This window comes from Sapajus apella, unplaced genomic scaffold (genome assembly GCF_009761245.1).
Source record: "Sapajus apella isolate SASKATOON/1434 unplaced genomic scaffold, GSC_monkey_1.0 scaffold39, whole genome shotgun sequence".
Taxonomy (NCBI): Eukaryota; Metazoa; Chordata; class Mammalia; order Primates; family Cebidae; genus Sapajus; species Sapajus apella.
In genome coordinates, this window is record NW_022436979.1 from 19,881,181 (window position 1) to 19,906,033 (window position 24,853).

The following is a 24,853-nucleotide window of genomic DNA, read 5'->3' on the forward strand; positions in this document are numbered from 1 at the left end:
TTTAAATTGTTCTCTTCCCAACTGCACTGTGAGCAGTTTTATCTGTGCCTTTTATCTGCCTCATACTCTTTTCCAAGTTCTTAATATGAATTAATAGCTGCAAAGAACTGTTTATTGCCTACTATCACATCCTTGATAACCTGTTCTCAGGCAATCCCATGAAACAGTCTGTCTGTTTGGCTCCAATCACTACACTGCTGATTATACACTAACCATGGACACAGGTGAGTGAATTAATTCACAGGGACACTTGGGAAGGAAAGGAGAACTGACATCCTTGGTTTCAACAGCAAAATTACATTTTTTAATTTGACAAGTCTGATAGCAGCCAACACAAAAATTCAACTACTTATGATTTTATGGAGTAAGCAGCGTCTAGCCAATGAAATGAAAAGTGAAAGCACATTTTATAGGCTGTACATCCCCCATTAACCTTTATCTGGCATACAAGAGACACTTTTTAAAAAAATAATTACTGTAAAGAAATAAGCCTCCGTATGCAATGGGGACAAAGACCTAGAAAAAGCAAGTTAAATCAGAGACGGCGATCCCAAACAGCTGGTTATAAAAACCAGAATTTTTAAACACACAACCAGAACTACAGCCACAAAAGTAACAACCACTAATAAATCTGGCATCATTTTGGTTTTTGTTTCTAAATCCAAAATTCAGTGACAGCAAGAATGCAGAGAAATGGGCACTCAACAAACTGCTGATGGGATGTTTATTTCTCATAAAAAAAATAGTTTTTAAGAATTTCATTACCTTTTACCCAGCAATTTCACTTCCTGTTATTTATGCTAAGGCAACAGAGATACACACAAACAAGGAAATTAAATGTTCAAAAACTGAGTATTACTATACAAATAGGCTGAGTGTCCCAAATCAAAACATCTGAAATGCTCCAAAACCTGAAAACTTTTGAGCACCAACGTGACGCACTGGACACCGTGGACTTCAGCTTTCTGGATTCTGGATGCTCAACCGGGATAATGCAAGTATCTCAAAATCCAAAGAAATCCCAAACATTTCTGGTCCCAAGTATTTCACATAAAGATGCTCAACTTCTATTAGTTTGCCTCTGTGCTGGCACTCCATATTACTAAAAATCGGATTCTTTAAGAATACTTACCAACCAGAAAATGTTCTGGATATATAAAAAAGTAGTCAACAAAATAACACGTTCAGGGTATGTTTTATGTTCACCATTTTTATAAATCCAATACCTGGACCTGGGAAAATATGTTTGTGTGTGTACACACGAGTTAGGGAAAAGTTCACCAGTTCCAGGCAGCAGAATTTTGGCCGTGTTTTCTCCTTTACAGTAGTCTGCATTTTCCCAGGCCTCTCTAATGACTACATACTGCTTTTTTATTGGAAATAAAGGTCATTTTTTTAATGAGGGGAGCTCGCTAATTCTGTCCAAAAGCTAAGGAGAGTCTTAAAGCTTCAAAAAAAAGCCAACACTATGTAATCATTTCCCAATTCACTTTTCATGACCTTAAATGGGACTTCTAAAGCCAAGCAGATGCCCCAGCAGGAAATAAATTTGCAACTCAACAGATGCACCCACAGAGACAGGGCAAGATGCACCTTCAGTGGCTTTGGCAATAATTTCCTTTCATTATTCCTTCGGTCTCCAATGCTTTTTAACTCAAAGAGACGCCTGTAGAAGTTGATAGGTTCTTAATATGTATCTGCTCCCTGAACTGATTCCTGTTCATAAGGTAATGACAAGACCCCACGTGGTCCTTTCACAGGGCCTTTAGCAAATCCCCAGCAGTGAGATGGCCCCAGGGCAGCTCTGTTTTCTGCAGACCATGCTGTGACCTAATCAATAGGGTTCCAAGCAAGACAATCCTTACATTCAACAGCTCTGAAGAAATGAAGGGGGACGGAATTCAAGCTTTATTGAGGAATTCCATTTACCTGTCACAGTGATGGTTCACCCAGCAGGAGTTTAAAAAAAAAAAAAAAAAGCCACACCCTTCAGCTGCTGCAGCAGACTTTCCAGCCAGCGGCCAGCACAAAATAAACATATTTACTTAAACTTCTGTCACAACTCTTGATGTGAAACTGATGAAGCCCAAATGAAACAGGTAGACTTGTGAGATACAAAGGTAGCAATGACAATGCAGCGTAGCAGGCTTTAATAGTCTGTGTTCACTTAAATCCAACGACATGAAAAGTATCCTAACAAATAAATATAAAGAAAAAAAATCACCCTAGCGTGCAGATCCCAAAATTTACATGGAAAATTTTCTAAACCTGAAAATGACCTTTTTAACTCTGAAAAGAATAAACAGACCATTGAAACAACAGAAAGGTCAAGTTTTCAAAAAGAAACTACTTTTCAAAAAGAAGTGTGAAAGTTTGGTTTTGAATTAATTATACATGTTGGCAATTTTGGAAGCCCACAGGAACTTTACAGTTAATTAATAAAGATTTCACACTTCACTTGGAAATGACAGACCTGATCTAAATAAATCTTTTGGAAAATCACTCTGTAAAATACCACTTTAAGATGTCATATATTTTCACATAAAGATTTGTATCTTGTACATCAAATCAAATTAGAATTATGCTACCAATCCAAATTATGTCCCCCCAAAAGCTATTTAAATGAGGTAACTTCAATGACAAATGCTTAATCCTCAAAAAGACATAGGATTTACTTAGAATTTTACAAAAGCTATTACTGGACATTTTTTTTTTCTTTTTGTATTCACATCCAATGACCTATCATGGACAATTTTTAATTGAAAACAAAGTTCTGATTTGAAATTAACTTCTGGGATGTTTTTCCACATTAATTAACACAAAGCAAGAGAGAGTCCAAGTCAAAAGATGCAAAATGAGCTCAGACACTCACTTAACATCACGAGAATTGCTTCACTGTAACATTTTTAAAGCCATGCCAGGATCTAGGCCACCAGCCTCTTCAACAAATAAATTTTCAGCAACACCAGCATAATAGGCTTTTAATGTCCTCACTGAATGCCCTTAGCCCAGGGTATCTGGCACCCACCCACACTAGGCTAATTCAACACAGAACTACTTAACTCTTCCACCTCCTCTCCCACGGGACGTACACATGCACCACCCCATTAGACCTCGAACATCAGCTCACCTGGGCGACCGAGCCTTGCTTTTTTGGTGGTGATCTCTTAATACCCACAGGAAAACTAACGCACCATGTGACTTTTTTGTTTGTTTGAGACGGAGTCTCTGTGGTCATCCCGGCTGGAGTGCAGTGGCGTGAGATCTCAGCTCACTGCAACCTTTGCCTCCTGGGTTCAAGCAATTCTCCTGCCTCAGCCTCCTGAGTAGCTGGGATTACAGGTACCTCCCACCACACCCAGATAATTTTTGTATTTTTAGTAGAGATGGGGCTTCACCACGTTGGTCAGGCTGGTCTCAAACTCCTGACCTAACGATCCACCTGCCCTGGCCTCCCGAAGTGCTGGGATTACAGGGGTGAGACACCACAGCCGGCTTCTGACCCTTTAAAACGACTACCGCGGTCACCAGCCCTTTAGAAGATCTCCTATCTATCTACTTTTTCCCATCACCTAAATGAAGGGAAAGAGTAGCTTTCTTACCAGTTTTTTCCCTCGGGTTTTAGTAGCCTCTTCCTCTTACTATTCAATGACATTTTCCCTAGCTCTAAGGATAGCTATAAATACCAAAAAACATGCTACTGCTTTGCTTTATAGAAAAGTGCAGTAGAATTCAAAGGTCCATTTCTCTAAAACATTTTAAAACAAAAGCAAATACTTGAGACCATGGAGGTAAATTATACTTGTTAGGCATGAAGCAGGTATCTCAATTACTATTTATTAGAATGCTGGTAATTTCAGGGGAGTTGAGGAAGTAAAAACAATCAGAAACAAAACCGTCCCCACCCAACCCAAAAGATTCCAGGATAGGTAATTTGCAGAAAATTATAACTAATCAAAGTGAATGACTAATCACAGAAGTAGCTCTAGGTCAATTACTTCATGTGTGCCATTCACACAAGAAAGTCTAGTGGCCTGCGTGGTGGCTCACGCCTGTAATCCCAGCACTTTGGGAGGCCGAGACAGGTGGATAATTTGAGGTCCAGAGTTCAAGACCAGCCTGACCAACATGGTGGAACTCCATTTGTAATAGAAATACAAAAAAATCAGCTGGGTGAGGTGGCTTGCACCTGTAATTCCAGCTACTTGGGAGGCCGAGGCAGGAACTCAGGAGGAGAAATCACTTGAACCCAGGACTTACAGTGAGTGGAGATCGTGCTACTGCACTCCAGCCTGGGCGACAGAGTAGCCCACTATCCAAATTTAAATTCACAAATATCTTTAAGGTAGTTAAACTCTACATAAATCTCTAAACTTGCTATTAAGCATTTGAAATGGGGCTAGTCCAAACTCAAATACGTTATAATATGAAGTAAACACCAATTTAAAGACTTAACACAAAAAATTGAATGTTAAAGGTTTCATTAATATTTATGCTAATTACATGCTGTAATTGTACTTTTTGATTGCTGAACTAAACAAAATATATTATTAAAATTAATATCACCTGGTATATTCTTTTTTATTGTGGCTACTAAAATACGTAAAATTATATATGTAGACAGTACCATTGAGCAACGCTCCCTTGACCTGTTAAACTAACACCTTTGATTTAAAAAGAAATAACAGTAAAATGTCATATACTTTCACATAAAGATTTGTATCTTGTACGTCAAATCAAATTAGAATTATGCTACCAATCCAAATTGTGTCCCCCAAAAAGCTATTTAAATGAGGCAACTTCAATGACAAATGTTTAATCCTCAAAAAGACATAGGATTTACTCAGAATTTTACAAACGCTATCACTGGACAGTAAAAAGTGGCAGAAGTTACACATTTGTGTTAATATAAATTGTAAAAATCGGTTCACCTTTCATATATGAGCACCTGCACCTAAAAACACTAAACTCTAGAATATTTCTAATAAGTGGTTTGTTTCATGGTCTACTCTAGGGCATGAACCACTGTGTTTACACCAAGTACACCATGATGATTTGGTGCCTCTAATGCAGAACCATCTCTAACACCAAAAGAAACAATTTAAGACTATTATTTCCTTAACTAAGATGATCTCCTATACACTATATTGAAGACTTACTGTTTATGAAAATACAAAATTTTAAGTCACCATCTCTACATTAGGTTTCTAACAAAGTTTGTCAACTAACTTGCTACAGAATCTTCATTTCATGAGAAAAATTTTTGTTAGAAACAAGACCATTCAGCCTGGTGTGACCGGCCTGATGGCTCACATCTGTAATCTCAGCACTTTGGGAGGCCAAGGTAGGAAGACTGCTCGAGACGAGGAGTTCGAGACCAGCCTGGGCAACACAGCAAGACCCCACCTCTACCACAAAATGTGTAAAAATGAGCTGGGCACGGCGGCATGTGCCCACAGTCCCAGCTACTCAGGAGGCTGTGGTGGGAGGATTGCTTAGCCCAGGAGGTCCAGGCTGCAGTGAGTGAGCCCTGATTGTGCCATTGTACTCCAGCCTGAGAAAGTGAGATCCCGTCTCTACATAAAAATAAAACATTAAAAAACAGAAACAAGGCAATTCGTTTTGATATTTAAAGATCACTGAACCTTTCTACAAGGAATAAACAATAAATGGATATGCTTTACAGTGGCTACTTACTATTTTTTTAACCTATAATAATCATTTTTTTAAGCAATTACCATGGCATTTATTGTCAAAAAGCTTCAGTTTCATGATCAGAAAATAAAGCAAAATTTCAAGTTTTCCTTATAAAATTTATGAATTTCTGAAAAGATAAAGGATCATTTGCTTTCTTTTTTTTTTTTTTTGAGACGGAGTTTCGCTCTTGTTACCCAGGCTGGAGTGCAATGGCGTGATCTCGGCTCACCGCAACCTCCGCCTCCTGGGTTCAGGCAATTCTCCTGCCTCAGCCTCCTGAGTAGCTGGGATTACAGGCACGCGCCACTATGCCCAGCTGATTTTTTGTATTTTTAGTAGAGACGGGGTTTCACCATGTTGACCAGGATGGTCTCGATCTCTTGACCTCATGATCCACCCGCCTCGGCCTCCCAAAGTGCTGGGATTACAGGCGTGAGCCACCGCGCCCGGCCCTTCATTTGCTTTCTAAAAATGTCAGCTTCACCACATGATGTTCCCAAGATCTGACTCCAAAAGCTTCTCAAAGTTTACCATCCATGGTGTCCTTATTGATAACTGAGACCCATCTGTTATTTTCCATCTGAGGCTTCTTCAGCGGTTTATAACGGAGTGAAAGAAGGTGGACTAAGAGCGCCATCATGGATCTTGTCTTTGTAATACACTTGTCAACCTTAAGAAATATTTTATTCTACAAAGAAGTCTTAGTTACTGTCTGGAGCTGGTGGCGCAGAGGAATTAGCTTGTTTATTTCCAGGAGACGCATAAGCTTGCCGTCGTCTTTCAGCTGTTTGGGAAAAGCTCGTACACTGCAGGTAAGCTTTAAACCCTCTGCAGGTTCTTTTTCTAACCTCTTTGAGGAGAAGAATGGCAGCTGGGACTTAATTTTATTACTTCTCTAAAAATCTCTGTTAAAGGCGGCCACAAGTTTGTTTCCTATATATATGTCAATGTGTTCAAAGACATCCACTCCCAAAATTTCCAAACAGAAGTAATGTCAAAATGCTTAGTGAGTCAATGTGGTTACAAGTTTGGTTCCAACCCTAAGATTTCTATTTCAGCTTACCACAGAGTACTTCCCTATTAGCTGCTGCACATATGTCACAGCAATTCTAGTATCAGCTAAATGGGGCATAATATCAAGTGGGACTAAAATACATCTTAGGTTACTTTTAAAACATTTCCATTTAAGCTGAAGCTTAAGCAGAGGTGCCAGAGGGGTGCAGGAATCCTAAAGATACCAAATCAACACTCCTATCTTCGTTCCTCATCACAGTGTCTATTTCCCAGCCCCCAAAGTCTTCCATGGACTTCCAATTCCATTTCCCCCAGTACTCGGCTCTCTAAGGCACAGCAATAAATGAATGAGATACTTTGTGACAAATTAAGTAGCAAGAAGTGGTGCCAATGAGAAAAACCAGCATCTGCAGGCCCAAGTCTACTGTGAAGAACTCCTTCCTGCCTTTCACTCTGAAAGCACAATAACTGGGACTCTCACATTCCCTTGGGGATAAGGCCTTTGTGACAGAAAATAAAACAGGGAGAAAGAAAATGGAGGCGTGTTGCTTTCCAATCCTTAGACTTCACACATACCCCTGGTATCTCTGCTTAGGTTCCAGCTTAAATGGAAATATGCTAAAAATAACTTGAAGATACACTGTAATGCCGTTACATGTTTGAACAGTATTAAAAACTTACAGTACAGCTGACTATGTAAGACAGAAAAGTTTTAAAACATCACTGATATTTTCACAATTTTCAAAAGCCTTTAAATAGTTATGTACATTTAACATTGAGAAGGAATTCCCTCAAAGGGAAACAAAATCAGGTAAAATTGCCTCTGGCAGAAGGAACGCAAACACAATACTCTGCAACTCCTCTCAGCAAGGTAGTGTACTTCCCCACCTGGGGCTGATGAACCACCTGCGTCACAGCATGTGGGAGAAGACAGTGGAGCAGTTCTGAGCCTTGGCCCAGAGGATGTGCTGCTTTGCTTGAACTCCTGGAACCCTAGACCACCACGTGAATGAGTCCAGACAGGTGGTCTGACGACAGACCAGGGCCTAGGAGCTCCGGCCCACAGCCAACACCCAGCCAACACCCAGAGGCAGGGCCCTCAAGCTCCACAGCAGCTGATCAAACAGGAGTCAGCCCATGGAACACCCAGCTGAGCCCAGCCCAAATCACCCACCCACAGAGCTGTTACCAGTAAGCAGAGGCTGCTCTAAGCTACGAGGTTTTAGGATGGTTTGTTTCCCAACAAAAGGTCAAGTACCATTCTCTGCTATTTCCTTCACAATGCTTTACACAGGCCCAAAGACAATAAAGCACTGCAGTTCAGCTCTGGATTTGTCTACACTTACTCCACTTGAGTTTCTCACTTATTTCATCGAACCTAACTGCCACCTCCCCATTCCTTACAAGACTCACCCTCTTCCAAATTCAACCTGCCTCCCATCCAACCACCACCTCCCTGTTCCACGTAACAATCCGAGCTCAACCAACCTCTCATTCCGTTCCTCTACAACACTCACTGCTCCCAAACTCAACCCACCTCCCATCTAACCACCAGCTCCCCGCTCTTCACAACACTCACCACTCCCAAACTCGACCTGCCTCTCATCTAACCTAACCACCAATATCCCCCGCCTTCCCCACGGTGCTCACCCTCTCCCAAATTCAACCTGCTTCTCATCTAAACAATTGCCATCTCCCCATTTCTCAAAACAGCCTCTCTGAAACACAACTTGTTATGAGCAGATTTTTACTCAAATACACAGTGAACAACTTCCACAACCGTTTCCTTTCCTCCCTTTAATCATCCTAAAGAGTTACTTTGAAATCAGAATAATGAAGACAACTGAACTAGCTACTGCTGATTTTCTATTTATATGAGCGGAAGGTTTAGAATCAGTTCCTAAGTAGCAAGAAAGTAGACAAAGAACAAATGAGTTTCAAAAAACTTTTACTTAGATATAGTTACTGAAACAAGAAAACTACTTTTAGTTTACCTACATATTATTTTCTTAAAATAGTCCAGTCACTAAATTTCCCCCCATTATTCAACCAGGCTTTGAAAGGCTTTGCTTATAAGTATACTGCACCTATCAACAGAAGTAACCAAGACACTTAAAATACAAACAGGCCGGGCACAGTGGCTCTTGCCTGTAATCCCAGCACTTTCGGGGGTCGGGGCAGCAGGATCACCTGAGGGCAGGAGCTCAAGACCAGCCTGGCCAATATGGTGAAACCCTGCCTCTACTAAAAATACAAAAAATTAGCTGGGCATGGTGGCGCGTGCCTGTAATCCCAGCTACTTTGGGAGGCTGAGACAGAAGAATCGCTTGAACCCGGGAGGCGGAGGTTGCCGTGAAAAGAGATCATGCCATTGCACACAGTCTGGGCAAGAGAGCGAGACTGCATCTCAAAACAAAACAAAAATACAAAACAGGCTTTTTCAAAGGGCAGATGGGTGTGTTCACTTGAATCCAGAAAACCAACAGTTTCAAAAATACTCTGAATCTCTAAAAGTAATTATTTCCTTAAGTTTTAAGAAATTCATCAATAGTGATACTAACAAAAATAGATTCTACTAATCTGAACATTTTCTAGAGTTCAAGTTTTTGCTGAATAATGGATACTCATCTTTTACACTTAAATTCTTTTCAATCCAGAAGGATGATACAGACAGTATCACCACTCTGCAGCCCGAGAACACAATGTATAACTCAGGTACATTCACCTGGAAAGCCTCGGAATTTAGATACTCAATCTCACAAATGAGGCTGCTTCTAGATAAGGCAAAACAGAAATAAGGAATCTGCACTGCTACCAAACGGTTTAATTGTTCTTATTCTTGTAATTTTGGAAGGTATGAAAAAGAGGGTGTCTCAAGTGGAAGAACAGCCTTAACCATGTTAAAAAGAACAAATTTAAAAGGTCTTTCCCAACAATAGTATTTAGGTAAATGTTTCCCTTTAATATTGTTACAATCTATCTCAATTTTAAATTTTACACATTCAGCAAGTGTTGGCTGGTATGCCCGCCTGCCAGGCTCAGCTCCTAAGCAGGTGATACAGACAGGAACAGAGGCATGTTTCGCCCCGCAAGAAGCTTAGATTCAGGTGGAAGTCAAATGACAAAAGCAGATTTTTTAAACATGCTAAAATAATTTTTAATATATACTATATATAAAACACACGTATGTATTTTTTTTTTGAGATGGAGTTTCACTCTTGTCCCTCAGGCTGGAGCGCAGTGGCATAACCTCGGTTCACTGCAATCTCCACCTCCCAGGTTGAGGCAATTCTCCTGCCTCAGCCTCTGGAGCAGCTGGGACTACAGGTGTGTGCCACTAAGCCCAGCTAATTTTTGTATTTTTGGTAGAGACAGGGTTTTACCATGTTGGTCAGGCTAGTCTTGAACTCCTGACCTCAGATGATCTGCCCACATCATCCTCCCAAAAGTGATGGGATTATAGGTGTGAGCCATGGCGCCCAGCCATAGAACACATATTTCAAAAACACTGGCCTTAAACTCTACACTTTATCCTCTGTGGATCTGATATTTAGTGTGACTTCTTTCTGAAAAGAAGAAGTCAACATTCAGCCAATTAAAATCAAATACGGATATTTCTCATGTTCATGCTCTCTTCATCAGCTTCCATCTTCTAAATGAGCTTGTCACACTGTTAAGAAAAATGTTCTTTTAAAAATTTTTTAGATCCTTAAAAAAATAACTGATTTCCATTCTGTTGCCTCAACCAACCAACTAACTTGGTATTTACATGACAAATTCACCTTTTTTCACTTAAATATGTAAACACCTTCAGCTGGGCAACAAATCAAAAGAATAGCGTCACATGACAAACATGTGCAGGATCTATTAAAAGATGAACAGGGCCATACAAGCAGTTACTCAGTACCAGCCGTGTGCTAACCGCTGTGGTAAGACGAACACAGTTGTCCAAGGCAGCCTAATGATAAGCCGTCCTAAGAATAAAGAGGCAAACAAAAACATAATAGAAAGCTAAACGCAAACCAGGACCCACAACTGCATTCTGGAGAATCGTTTCACTAAGAACATATGGCAGGGCTATTTTTCCATAGAGGTCAAAAAACATACTGCAAGTCCATTTAAATAAAAATTCTGGGCCAACAGCGGTAGGTCACACCTGTAATTCCAGCACTCTGGGAAGCCAAGGTGGGTAGATCACTGGAGGTCAGGAGTTCAAGACCAGCCTGGCCAACATGGCAGAAACTTATCTCTACTAAAAATACAAAAATCAGCCAGGCATGGTGGCGCGTGCCTGTAATCCCAGCTACTCGGGAGGCTGAGGCAGGAGAATCGCTGAACCCAGGAGGCAGAGGTTGCGGTGAGCCGAGATCGTGCCACTGCACTCCAGCCTGGGTGACAGAGCGAGACTCTGTCTCAGAAATAAATAAATAAATAAATAAATAAATAATAAAACTTGTATCTGCCAAGGAAACTAACTTTATTATTAGAGGCCTGAGTTTGCTGACAGATTACCTTAAGAAGTAAAGGAATACCAGTGGTGTGACAACAAGGGTGTTCCACGGTAAACTGGCAAAACTAACCAAAGCCTGCCTAGAAAACCGCTTAACTTAAGAAAGAATCCCGATGACCTGCGGACAACATAGTTTGAACTGCACAGGTCCACTTACACGTGAATTCTTTTCAACTGAAGGCAGATCAAAAATCCAGTGTTCACAGCACACGAAGCCGCAGCGTCTGTGGAGGGTGGGCTGTGGGACTTCAGTGTGCACAGGTGTGGGTGTGCACGGCGGTGCGGAACGATGCCCGTGTTCACCGAGGAATGGCTGCGTGCTATTTACTCTATTTTATTCATGTTGTATACCTCAGCGGGAAGGCACAACATCTGATCAAACAGGTGTGTAAACAACGAGAGGTTATTTCACTTGGAAACAGCCTTGAATGACAGTTTCTCCTAAATCATTTCAGGCACATGTGCAAATACATAGAATAGCGATCTGTCCATTGTAAAGGTTCATCTAGCTCATTTATAATAATTTTTATACAGCAGGTTATATTTCTGTATTAGATTTAGCAGCATATAATGTACGTGCAAATCCTTGCAGGTTGTAAGGCATCACTACCACCATCGATAATGGTGATAAGGATAATTATCACCACTATCCTTACCCGCTGGTCCTCCTTCATGAGAACTGTGAGGACTGACCACTCTGGAACCTCTAGCACGGAGGACCTCAAACCCAGGCATCCGGGAACACGGGCGGTCCACGAACACAGGTTCCGCACTTCACTGAAACCCGTGGTACTGAACCAACTCACTGTCTCTCTGAAGAAAGAATATACAACTTTCAACAGATCCTCAACATTTCCAAGAGGCCAAAACCATTAAGAGCCACTGTTTCGGAGGCCTCCAAACAGGTGTCCAGGGTGGCAGAAAAGCAGCTTCGCTCACCTTCACAACTACAATTACGCTATGTTACAAACTATTTGCTCGGAGAACAAGCGAGGGCCACTTAGTGCTCCATGAGCCACGATGCTCAGAAGAGGGCAGAGAGAGGATCACGCTGCACTTGTCCTTGAGTCTTATGGAGACAAAGCTAAGTCACAGACGAGCCGCACACTGAGTCAGGCTACAACAGAAGGACATAGAGCGTGCCCCCTCAGCAAAGAAAAGCAAAGATGACCTGGCTCTAGGAAAACGTTTCCCAGGAGAGCCCACGACGGCTTAGCAGGCCACCCCAGCACTATTCACTGAGCGCCCGTGACATAATCCAAGCATTAAAAGACTTGGAAGGCACCCACAAAGAGCTGACTGCCGAGAGGAAAAGAGCGTGTAAATGTGTAGATGAACAATGATACTAGAGTCACACTGCAATAATATTTTTAAACACACAGAAGGAAAGAATTAGCTCCATGTAATGAAGAGGGCTTGTCAAGAAAGCTTTATTAAGCAGAGTTACGAGAGATAATACAAGCTGACCAAAGCGTGCCCAAAGGCAGGTAGACAGAAATCCAAGAGGCACTGAGGGGTCGAGGGGTGCACGGGGCAGGGGCTCAAGCACCAAGGCTGCGCAGGAGCCAGTGAGGGAGCACGGCTGAGGATAACTGGGAGAGCAGGGATGCCAGCTGGGGCAATGCCAAGGAGAGACAGGGCTCTGTGCGACGGGAGACAGGGAAATGGGTTAAGGTGGGTTCTGTGACAGACGGAACACCTCGGCTCAAGAATCGTGTCTGTATTATTAGAATACCTTCTAAGGCATCACACTTTAAACACATTCATTTGCACTGCACTGCTTTTTTTAAAAAATGCAACAGAGTATTTCAAAATTCAGTATCCACTGGCACTGCACTTTTTAAAAAAATGCAACAGACTATTTCAAAATCCAACAGCACAAAGTTGGGTGTGCATCATAATTTCCATCGCTGAGCACAGACATGAACTACATGAACAGAGTATAACACCAGCTAATTTTACTAACGATTGGAACAATCTAAGGAGCTGGGCAGTCACGTAAAGAGCAAGACAGTCTATGTGAAGAGCTTGAAACAGGGCTTGCACACAGCAAGTACTCACTAAACGTTAACTATAATTACATACTGATGACAAGTAAGCAGAAAAAGCTTACCAGTGATAAGAATATGGTTAGATTATCACAAACTAGAAGGAAGTCTTTAGAAAGCATGTAAATAGCTGAGTAACTTTTATTTTTTAAAAAACCATTGGTTTAAAACTAAAAAGACTGTATTAGTAGACTCTCCCCAGCATGAAATAAGTAAGACATTCTAAAGAATCCCATTCAACAGGTTGAGCCACTTGGAGACCCAGCAATGGAACAAGTTCAGTATGATATCAGATATTCTAAGGAGATACGGGATTGCTTAACTGGCCAGGCAAGTTAATTGATAAGCCTGGCCCTTGAAGTGTACATGTGAATAGTTTCCTAGACTTACTATCACTGCTGTGAAACTGGAGAACTGCCAATTCAACAAGTCCAGGCATGTGTCCTTGAACGGCCATCTTTCCAAGTCCATTTATTCCTAGTAACAAAGACATAAAAGATTGTGCTTCGTGGCACTCTGTCTTGTATGGCGAGCATGCACTATTTATAACCCACATGGTCTGCTGTTTAAAAAGAAAAATGCCATCAAGCTAACTGCAAAACACAGTACATAGAACACACACTAATAAACAAAAACCTGACAAATCCAGCCCTAGGAACTGAAATAATCCAAAAAGTAAAAAAAAAATGGGAACTAAATGATAAGAAAAACTCCAACGTTTAAACGAACACCTAACGTTTAAAATCTGTTCAATTTTCATAGCTGTACATGGCAGGTAATATGGAAAGAAGAGACCAGATATTAAGTGAACATTAAACCACTACACACAGGCCATCCCACCAATCACGAACACCCAATCCTCAAACATCCTTAGATCACAGCACACTTCCCTGGCGAAGGGACGGCCAGTACGCTTGCTCTGGTTTTCTCACCGTGTACCAGACAGCAGGAGGACAGCTGCTGCTGCCCAGGCACCAAGGAGGACAATGCACGAGGTCGATGACCTCACGGAACTCGACTCCGAGGGAGGTACGAATCAGGTTAGCTTCGGCTGTGCGGGCGTGACGCTGCCTCTGGAGGTCAGCTGGGACCCTACCCACCACCTAAAACCCGGCTGCCACTACGAAAGCCTTCACACAACTAACCGCCTGTCCACTTCGGACAGGCAGCATTTTGACTGATGATTAAGAAGAAAAAGCTTACCAGTGGTAAGAATACAGTTAAATCATCACATACTTTTTAATTTGTGTTTGCACTCATACTTTCATGATTGCAAACGCAAACAGGACATCTGTGCACCTGCCAGCACTCGGCTGGATGCACCCACACCTTCGCTCGAATGATCTTGTTTAATGCCGCCGCAATGGAATTCAAAATCCTGTCCTCCTAATTGTGCTGAATAGCAACATGTCATTCAGAGTAAAAAATGTTGGAAAATTCTTCCATTCAATACTCCTTTAGCACCAAGCCTCGAATCTAGGATTCAATTCTCCAGCCCGGCCTAACCCAGCTTAGCGCAGAAACCCACTTAACTAGTGGTTTTTGAATACGCTCCCTTACAGCATCTGTAGATCACTCTTGAAAGAGAGGAGCTGGGCCTGGTGGCTGACACCTGTAATCCCAGGACTTTGAGAGGCCGAGGTGGATCACGAGGTCAGGAGTTCGAGACCAGCCCGGCCAAGATGATGAAACCCCGTCTCTACTAAATATACAAAAAATTAGCCTGGTGTGGTGGCAGGCGCCTACAATCCCAGCTACTCGGAAGGCTGAGGCGGAGAACTGCTTGAACCCAGGAGGTGGAGGATGCAGGGGGCCAAGATTGTGCCACTGCACTCCGGCCTGAGCAACAGAGCGAGATTCCATCTCAAAAAAAAAAAGAAAGAAAGAAAGAGAGAGAGAGAGAGTAAGCAGCACCCAGGAAGTTGTGGGCAAATTGCTGAACCTGTCATACACATTTCCTCCTGTCATGCAACGGTAGCAGAGTCCACCTGGTGGTTGTGAGAATTAAATGGACTGGCACACACAGCATGCTGGGCACTGTACCCGGCCGTGATGCTCAGTGTCCGGGTTATTACTACACTGACGCTCATCACCAGTGTCATTACTACTGAGCATGAGGACAAAGCGAGCCCGTCTGACATAAGCTGTTTCCACCCCACACCTCCGGGTCCTGGCCCCTGCACACGGCTGAGAATTACATCCCAGCCCTGTACAGCGTCGTCACATGCTGCTCCATGACACGGAAGGCCTGGAGTCACAATCCCGAGTTCTACAACCCAGGGCCTTCCTGGACTGGACTTGCTCAGCCAGTAGTTAAAGCATCGACGTCTAAAATATAATACAAATAACTGGAAAAAGGCTGAGTCTCTGCTTTCTTTAAGGGAATTTCCTTAGAATTTCTACTAGATCCAATTTCCACCTTAAAATCTTCCTGCTTCAAAGAAGGATCCCTTCCCTGGTAGGAATTATTACCATGCCCTGCCTTGACTCACAATCACACACACACGTTCATCATCCTGGAACACAGCAACAGCACACTCTGGTAACACCCTTTCTGCCAAAACGCAACTTTCGGTCTCCCTGTGGCTGGGAAGTCAGTTTCTTTTCTCTTAAGCTTTCCTAGGAAGAGAACAAAAAGAGCAAAGGGGACAGCAGCTGCTGCCACTTCAGGGAGGAGCCGGCAACACAAAAGCCCTTTCACCAGCACATTTTTTAACTCCCTACCCAGGCCTCCCACCAGTCTCTATGGAAGTTCCTGCTGCCAGGAATTCTAGCCCCAGCTCCCACAGCGGTATCGGGTCCCACCACGGCCGGCCAGGCTTCCAGCGGCCGCCAGCTCTCAGCCACTTGCAGACCCTTTAGTCAGGATCCCCGGCCATCAGCCTCCTCCACATTCCATCTCCTGTCACAAGGTGACATGCAGCAGGAGCAGGGGTCCCAGGATATATGTAAATCAGAAAAAGGGTTCACTGGAATGAATAATAAATAGTTGAAATATTCAGAGTTCTGCAGAACCACACAGCGGCTCCGGAAACATTTTCCCTGACTGAGGTCAGCAATCAGGCTAGCCCGGGCCGGAATGCCCTTCTGCTTGCACTGAAGACACGCACTCACCTTGCATCCAGAGCCAACCTCCAAGCAGGTGACACAGGAAGGGCGCGCCGACATTCTCCCCGTCCCATAAGAAAAATGTCCTCGTCTCCCCTCCCGGATTTCATGAATGCTGACCTACCTTGTGACAACAGCTGTACTTCCGTATTAATTCACTCCCAGTCTTTTCATCAAAACGTAAATTTCAATTCTGAAACCAGGATTGGGATTCTAAAAGTAACACGGCACTAATATGTTTAGAAATCTGCTCTTGTCTTAACGAAAAACATGGTCTCCCCAAATAAGTAGAGTCAGAAGGGGAAACACTCTTCCTGGGCTGGTTTGAATTCTAACAGCCAAAAATGGAACCAAACGACTCCAGACTGCAGGTGACACACATTTCAGGGCATCCTGTACACAATACACACAGCAGAGAACAGACAACACCCCTTCAACACAAACTTCTTTTAACAGCTGCTACAAAATCTTCTGGCCAGGCGTTTTTCTGGACATTACCTTAGTTTTAAATATTAACAAAAAGCTGCAGCATTTTCTTGGTGCTCAAGTAATAATTAGCTTGGTAAGTACCCATCAGCTACAAACACTAAGTTGATATTATTCCACACCCCCACGGGAGCGATGCTCCAGATTCTATTCTGCTTAAATTCCAGGAAAACCTGTTGAAGCTTCCAAGACAACAGAGAACGCAGCCGATGTACAAAAGGCAGCTGGATGCTGAGAAGCATGTCGGGCAAACCAAACCCTGAGTGTGAAATCACACATGCTTCAAAGGTATTTACTCCTCTAAACATTTTTGTTAAATCTGCTTTATAATCCTCACTGTAGATCTTACAGAGAGCAATTTGAGGAGGAGAATCTTAATTAGAGCTCTGGAGACTGACTCTCTAAAGACTGACTCCCCAAATAATTTCCAAATGTCACATGAAAGGGCAGTCATGTGGCATGGATCTGTGAGGACGGTTCGACACCCAGAAGCCTCTCCAGGAAGGCAGATGATACAGCCAGACCTGCAGGAGCCCCCGCCAGCCATCCTCACTCTGCCATTACACTTTCTCTCGCTGCAAAGCCATTTGCAAAACATGTACAAAACACAGAGCAGGACTGTCCATTTGGTGACAGGTTTTAGGTAGCCACAGAATTTCTGCTTCTACAAAAACAGAAAACTACTTTTCAGAGGATGTTTCCAATTTAACCAGATTTGAAACGAAGAAAAGGAAAGCTCTTAAAATAGAACTAAATTCAGCTTGCTGGATAGGTTCTCTGTTCTATGAAAAGTATATAAATGATACACATATTGGACAAGGTTGAAATACGTAAAGCATGACAAAAATTTGCTTATAGGCAGGGCACAGTGGCTCAGGCCTGTAATTCCAGCACTTTGGGAGGCCAAGGTGGGTGGATCATGAGGTTAAGGGATCGAGGCCATCCTGCAAAACATGGTGAAACCCCATCTCTACTAAAAACAAAAAAAATAAATTAGCCAGGCATGGTGATGTGTGTCTGTAATCCCAGCTATTCAGGAGGCTGAGGCAGGAGAATCCCTTGAACCCGGGAAGCGGAGGCTGCAGTGAGCCAAGATTGTGCCACTGTGCCCAGCCTGGTGACAGAGTGAGACTCCATCTCAAAAAAAAAAAAATTTTGGTTATAATACTCAACCAACACTAAAGCTTGAAGTCAAAGGCAAGAAGCAAACAGTTAACGTGGACAGGTTGTCGGTCCCCAGGGCCACAGCACTTCTGCACAGGCTCATGGTAATTAGCCCAACATTAAATGCGCCCAGGTTAGGCAAAGTCAGAGGCTGGTGGTGACAGGCAATGAGCAGAGAGTGAAGATCCAGCAAGCGGCAGCCCGGCCCGAGCCGGGCGAACCCCAATGCACGCTGAGCTGTAACGCGGGCTCCAGCGGGCCCCACAGGTGTCCCGAACTGCGCCTCCGTTTCTTCACCTGTCACACATCTTTCCACACTTCCGCTGTGCCCTAGAAATTAGTTAAGACACACTCCAAGAGAACAATTAGCATGTCCAATTTTAGCCAACAAAATATACTGATTCTTTCCTGAAGAAGCTCTACACTGTGATACCAACTGTCCTGCCAGGAATCTCTGAAATAACTTGGGCTGATAGTTCTTCTATCAAAAATATATTTTGTAAGTGTTACAGCTCTTTAGAATTTGTCTAGCAGGCTTTCCAGTTTTTGCCTGAAAGCCCCCACCACCCCCTCGAAAAAAAAATTCTCTCTCTCTCTCTCTCTCTATATATATATATATATATCTTGCAATGAATGCAAGGTCCAATGTATACATATTATGCTATCACTTTTACTCATTTTCAAAAGCATATAAACATAAATCTACTGTATACTACTTATTTTCTCTGTAAAGCAAGGACCACAGAATAAATGACCCACAAATTTCCAGCTTCTCTCTCACCTTTAAATCTCAGTATTTACACAAATGTATAACCGTTTCTTACAGACTTACCGACCTCCCTACCCATCATCCCAGCACCTCCCCGCCCTCCCACTGAATTACTGCTGGAAACGTCTGGCACTGCCCTTGGCTCTGGAAACGACCATAAATCTATTTTGGGACACCACCTCGTTTGGTTGGTTGATTGTTTCCTCGTTTTTTTTTCCTGGTAGTAAAAATAACACAATTTCTTAAATTTATAGGTGAAAAATACTAGTTTCTAAATGATTCCTTAAAAAGCAACAATAAAAATACTCTTCACTTGAAAGAAAAAACCCTAAAGGCAGTGTTCATGTAAAGTAAGAAGAGAATTTAAATTAAGACTTTGGTTCCATTTTCTGTCTCAACTTTAACTTAGAACAGTTCTTCTTTTGAAATCTACTCTGGAGAAGAAAAAAAGTAGAAATAACTGTTCTTCAAAAATTTTACAAAAACAGATTCATTCAGGTTCAGTTATTAAATTTGGGGTACTTTTCTGCGTTGAAACTATCTGAAAATTCTAACATATATTGGACAGTATGATAAAAAAGACATTCTACTCTTCAGATGATTATCAAATGCTGTTGATTTTGCTATCTTCTCTTGAAACAAACTAATTACGGGTATTTTAGATCGTGATGTGTAGTCTGCAGACTTAATAAATATGCCACACGCTATCTGGCATGTAACCAACAAAAAAAGAATGCCTTCCATTAATAAAAGCACAAAAATATATTACAGCCTCCAAAATAACTTTTTTTTTGAGACAGAGTCTAGCTCTGTTGCCCAGGCTGGAGTACAATGGCATAATCACAGCTCACAGCAGCCTCGACCTCCTGGGCTCAAGCCATCCTCCCCTCTCAGCCTCCCAAGTAGCTGGGGACTACAGGTGTGCCACCAGCCAGCTTTTTTTTTTTTTTTTTGGGTAGAAATGAGGTCTTGCTGTTACCCAGGCTGGTCTTAAACTCCTGGCCTCAAGCAATCCTCCCACCTGCGCCTCCCAAAGTGCTGTAATTACTGGCGCACCCAGCCCAAAATAATGTCTAAACGATAGTTACACTTTTTCACGTGCTACACACCTATTAAATGTGGGCATGGGTCCCAGGGTGAGGGTTGATCGAAGACTTTTTTGGGTTTTCTGTGTGTGGTATTCCTGAATATATGAAGTTTAAATGTAATTTTTAAAAGGTCCCTTTTAAAATGCACAGATTCGTAAAGTACACACGGATGAGATTAGCAAACAAACTGAGCCCCACCTATTGCTGATGAGTGCTATGATTACCCTGTCTGTTTCCACCATCATTCTCAGAGGGCAGGACCTTAACAGCCCACACATTCATTGATTTACTCACTTAGTGTTTTAACACTGATGGAACAGCTTCTGTGTGCCAGGCACTTTTTGCTAAGTGCCAACAGAGAGAAGATGCAGGAGCTAAAGCCCGCCCTGGAAAACTCACACTCTATCAGGTCACAGTGACATGTAACTACAATATCTGTACAGCAAGATTAAGGTATGTACAAAGCGCAAAACACACACATTCTAGCTTGAACCGCAGCCTTGGAGGTCCCGGGTTCAGAACCTTCAGTGCTATAACAAAGCACTGCTGCCATCAATAAACCTAACACACATTAGGAGTTTCTCCGTGTTATCTCACTTTATCCTCACTGAAACCTTGCAGCAATTCTAAGTGTCCCCATACAGCAGAGGGGAAAGCTGGCCGTAAGAAGCAATTCGCTTGTCCAAGATCATCGATTACCAACTAGGAGGGCCGGGACTCCAAGCCACGTCTTTTCGGTTCAACATGCCGCTCCCTTGCCTCCACCTTGCCACCAAAACCTAGACGAGGTACTAAGTCAAGGTCACACTGCACAAGTTTTACTAGCACATCATGTCTGTGGGCACTGGATAATTCTGCAGGTGAGCAGCAACCTTTTAGTGGTATGCCAGATGACAGCAGCGGTTGTTCCAAGTATGAGCCTCCAAATACACTGACTGAAAAATGCTGGAAGGTTTCTCAAAGCTACAGCAAAACCATCATGGCGCTTCTGATAACAGAGTGCAAATCTGGAGATCAGAATCAGGGGTAACGATTTCAATGTGTTCCTGTGCTTTCACTCACTTGATGCCCCTTCATTATTCCGGCCCTTTTCTTTCCATCTTCGTGGCTTGCTACAAATAAACACACCTACATACAGCAGCCAGGCCAAAAAATATCCACCTGCATTTCTACACCGAGCCCAAAGAGCAACCAGGAATTGTGAAGGACCTGTCACAGGGCCCGTGGTAAAAAAAAAAAACAAAAATAAAAAATAAAAAATGGAAGAGGGTGTCAAACGAGAGCAATAAAAACGTATTTACCTGTCTCTTCACCGATTCTGAAAACACCAACACCAGAACCATCTCTGATGGAGTATCGGACCTCTCCATCCCTGCCTGCGTCCTCATCGTGAGCCGACACCGTCATGACCAATGAACCGACAGGGGCACCTTCTTTCACTGCCCCCTTTTCCACAAAGCTGGAAAACACGGGTGGGTGCAAGTTCTCATTTACGTCAACGACCTCAACTTCAACATAGCAAGTGGAAGACAGAGAAACGGGCTTTCCCTTGTCTTTGGCCTTCACAGTCAGATTATACACTTGCTTCTTCTCGAAGTCCAGCTGCTGTACAATTCTAACCGCTCCACTGAGTTTATCCACGTCGAAGTTCCCTTCTCCGTGGTCCACGAGGCTGTATCTCACTTGCCCAGACTGACCTAAATCAGGATCGTAGGCTTCTAACCACATGATGACGGTTCCTTCCGGAAGATCCTCTCGGACTTTGACACGATAATTAGGTGGAATAAATTTAGGTGAGTTGTCATTAACATCTTCTAGTGATACTTTCAAAACTACAGTGGAGAACAGCTGGGGCTCTTCTCTGGCTTGATCCCGGGCTTCAATCTTTAGGTAGTGCACAGGCTGGACTTCGCGATCCAGGGGCTGCACGATTTTAACAACGCCAGTGGTGCTGTCGATTGAAAACTTATCTGTGTCTGTGAGAACCGAGTATGTCACACGTCCATTGGGCCCTAGGTCTTTATCCGTGGCTTCAACCTGGATGATTTCACTATGTACCTCCTTGTCTTCGCTCACTTCCACAAAATAGCTCTCCTGTAAAAACTCGGGTGGATTATCATTGGCATCTACAACCACGACATCGAGAAGACGCCACGTGGCCTTCTGGGGTATCCCAAGGTCATACACGGTAATATTCAGGGTGTATCTGTCTGTTGTTTCACGGTCCAGTGGAGATAAAATTTTTAGCATTCCTGTTTCCATGTCAATGATGAAGCAACTATCCTCATTTCCTCCAGAAATGGCATAAACCAGTTTTCCATTGAAGCCAGTGTCAAGGTCGGTAGAGTTCATCAAAATCACACTGGAACCCACAGGCTGGTTTTCCTTTACCTGAATACCAGTCGGAAGAGTACTTCTAAACTGTGGTACGTGAGCATTGACAGAGTGAGAATCAAAGAAAATATCCTCGGCCTCTCCCCGGCTGTGCAATTTATTTGCCTGCAGGAGTTTCTCCGCCAGCATTTTGGCAACACCAGTCTCTTCACACTGCAAGTTTACCGGCTTGCGACTGGCAGCCACTGTCATGTTGATGTATAACGGTGTGGCAAAATTTTCTCCATCTGTAGCTGTGATTCTCAGGCTGTGAAAAGACACCTTTGCAGCTAAGCCGTCCGTCAGCGATTGCTTTAACGTCAACACCCCAGAGGTGGGGTGTAAACTAAACAAATCCAGATCATTTCCAGCTTCCATCTGATACCGCACCAGCTGAAGTTCGTCTGCATCAATGGCAGAGACCGTGGTTATCTGCTCTCCCACACCTAGATCTCTGGGAATGGTCCCTTCACAGTTTATTCTCTCAAACAAGGGTGTGTTGTCATTCAAGTTATTCAGAGTCACTGTGGCAAGGACTTCGACCTCGCGGCGGTACGGCAAGCCCCAGTCGGACGCACGAATCCTCAGAGTATAAACCCGGGGCATCAGCTCGTAGTCCAGGTCTTCGGAGGTACTCACAGCACCACTGAAATGGTCGATCACGAATGGCACGTGGTTTAAATTTGCGATACTGTATGTCACGTACCCGTTCTCACCCTCGTCAGGGTCCACAGCGCTCAGGCTCATGACAGTAGTACCAACGGGCACATTCTCATCAAAAGCAGCTTTGTACGCTGTCTGGGTGAACTCAGGGGGATGGCTATTTGCACCTAAGACTTTCACCAAGACCTTGGTGGAGGCTTTTCTGTCACTTGTTGTTACTTCAAGTTCAAACTGGGCTGCCTGCTCTCTTTTAACTGGTTCTAAAATGGAAATGAGACCAGTGTTGTAATTTAAACTGAATTTAGCTTTTCCAGGTGTACTTTTAAAAACATACCTCAAATGGGAATAACCAGGAATGGCCTTTACCATGACCACAGGTGTGCTGGGAGGAGCAAATTCACTTATTTCTGCTCTGTAAACATCCTTTTCAAACTTGACTGGTCCGGCTTTGAACTGCGGAGAAGTCACGTGAATTACTTTAACAGAAGAGAACTGGGGAGGGGTTCCTTTATCTTTAGCCTGGAGCGTCAGATTGTAGCCAAAAGGATGACTGTCCCAATCAACGCCGCCACCGATGGCCCTGACTTTGTATTCCTTGCTCCCTGGAAAGGACCTCACAGTTCTGAACTGCTGAAGGAGGTCACCTGCCACGATGCTTAAAGACGCTATCTCACCATTGACACCCTGATCGCAGTCATCCACAGTCACAATCGCGTATGTGGGGTCCCTGTCCAGTTCTGACGGTGACAATGTGACTGCTGTTATCACGGGAGCGCATTCATTGGCCTGCTCGATGTGCACCGTCAGCTTGGCCATGCTGCTGATGCCACTGCTCCCATACAGTTTCATTCCTCGGTCCACAGCGAGGATCTCCATCTCATAGAGCTTGGTCTCCAGGTAATCAAGCCTACCAGTTAACACGACCACACCACTGCTTGGGTGAATAGCAAACATATCTGTTCTATCTTTAAAACTGTAGTAAAATTCCCCATTGGTTCCTATGTCTGCGTCTGTGGCGCTGACTCTGACGACACTGGTCCTTATGGCCGTGTTTTCCGGTAACGAAACGCTGTACGAGGTGGGTGAGAACAGCGGTCTCAGGTCGTTTGTATCCAGGACCTGCACCCTGACCTTCGTCCGGGCCTCCACGTTGGTATTCTTTTCAACTGCTTTCACTATCAGTGCATAACGGTCTTTCACTTCTCTGTTAAGAATAGCTGTATTTCCTCCTTTGGTCCTTATTCTTAGAAAGCAAAAGTCTCCAAGAATGTACTCTTCAGCTTTGAACAGGTTTTCACTGTCTCCAGAGACAATTTTGTACCTGACTTCCCACGATGGATCTGTAAGGTAAACACCCATCTTGACGGGATGCCCCACGTAAGTCTTGGCTGCAGAGTTCTCGTGCACAGTGACATTGTACTGGAGTTGTGTAAACTGTAGAGGAGTCTGTTCAAGTGTTTGGCTTCCATCGCCGGCTCCAAAACGCTGGCGGAGGAGGAGCAGAAGCAGAACCAAGGCCCAAAGTCTCCCCATTGCTCAGCTCTCGGGAATCTGAAACAGAAGACATCAGAGTCATTACTTTGGGGAAATAAAACAAGCGGAAGTGTATAAATTGTTTTAAACCTCTCATTTAAAAAATATTTTCCATACACACGGAATATAAATAAATGCAACAGTTTTGGGGTTTTTTCATGTTTTCCAATATAAGTATCGACATACTTGTAACATGTCTAGAATTATTAAACTTAACAAAAACTTCCTTTTCATCTTCTAACAACCTCCTACCTTTCACATTTCAATGACTCAAAAATCAGAGTATCAAATTAAAGGCTACTAACTGTAACAACTAAGTTACGTGTTTACACTTGAATCTTTAAGGCAAATATAAGCAACTGTTAAAAAGGTAAGCAACAACATTGTTTACATTTCCTTT

General features: G+C 43.2%; 1 protein-coding gene and 1 non-coding gene across 9 annotated transcripts in view; one reads left to right on the plus strand and one right to left on the minus strand.

Annotated features, from left to right (window-relative positions):
- FAT1 (FAT atypical cadherin 1) overlaps positions 1–24,853 on the minus strand; it is a 139,144-nt gene that overhangs the window by 97,909 nt on the left and 16,382 nt on the right. For all 8 annotated transcript variants that reach the window (XM_032298880.1, XM_032298881.1, XM_032298879.1 and 5 more), the window contains exon 2: positions 21,186–24,471. In XM_032298880.1, the coding sequence (XP_032154771.1) occupies positions 21,186–24,453 (3,268 nt within the window). In that variant the 5' untranslated portion in view covers positions 24,454–24,471. The remainder of the gene's footprint in view (positions 1–21,185; positions 24,472–24,853) is intronic.
- On the plus strand, positions 18,529–18,589 carry LOC116565323. The gene has a single exon (XR_004275384.1). It is a non-coding gene; the product is annotated as a U7 small nuclear RNA (small nuclear RNA).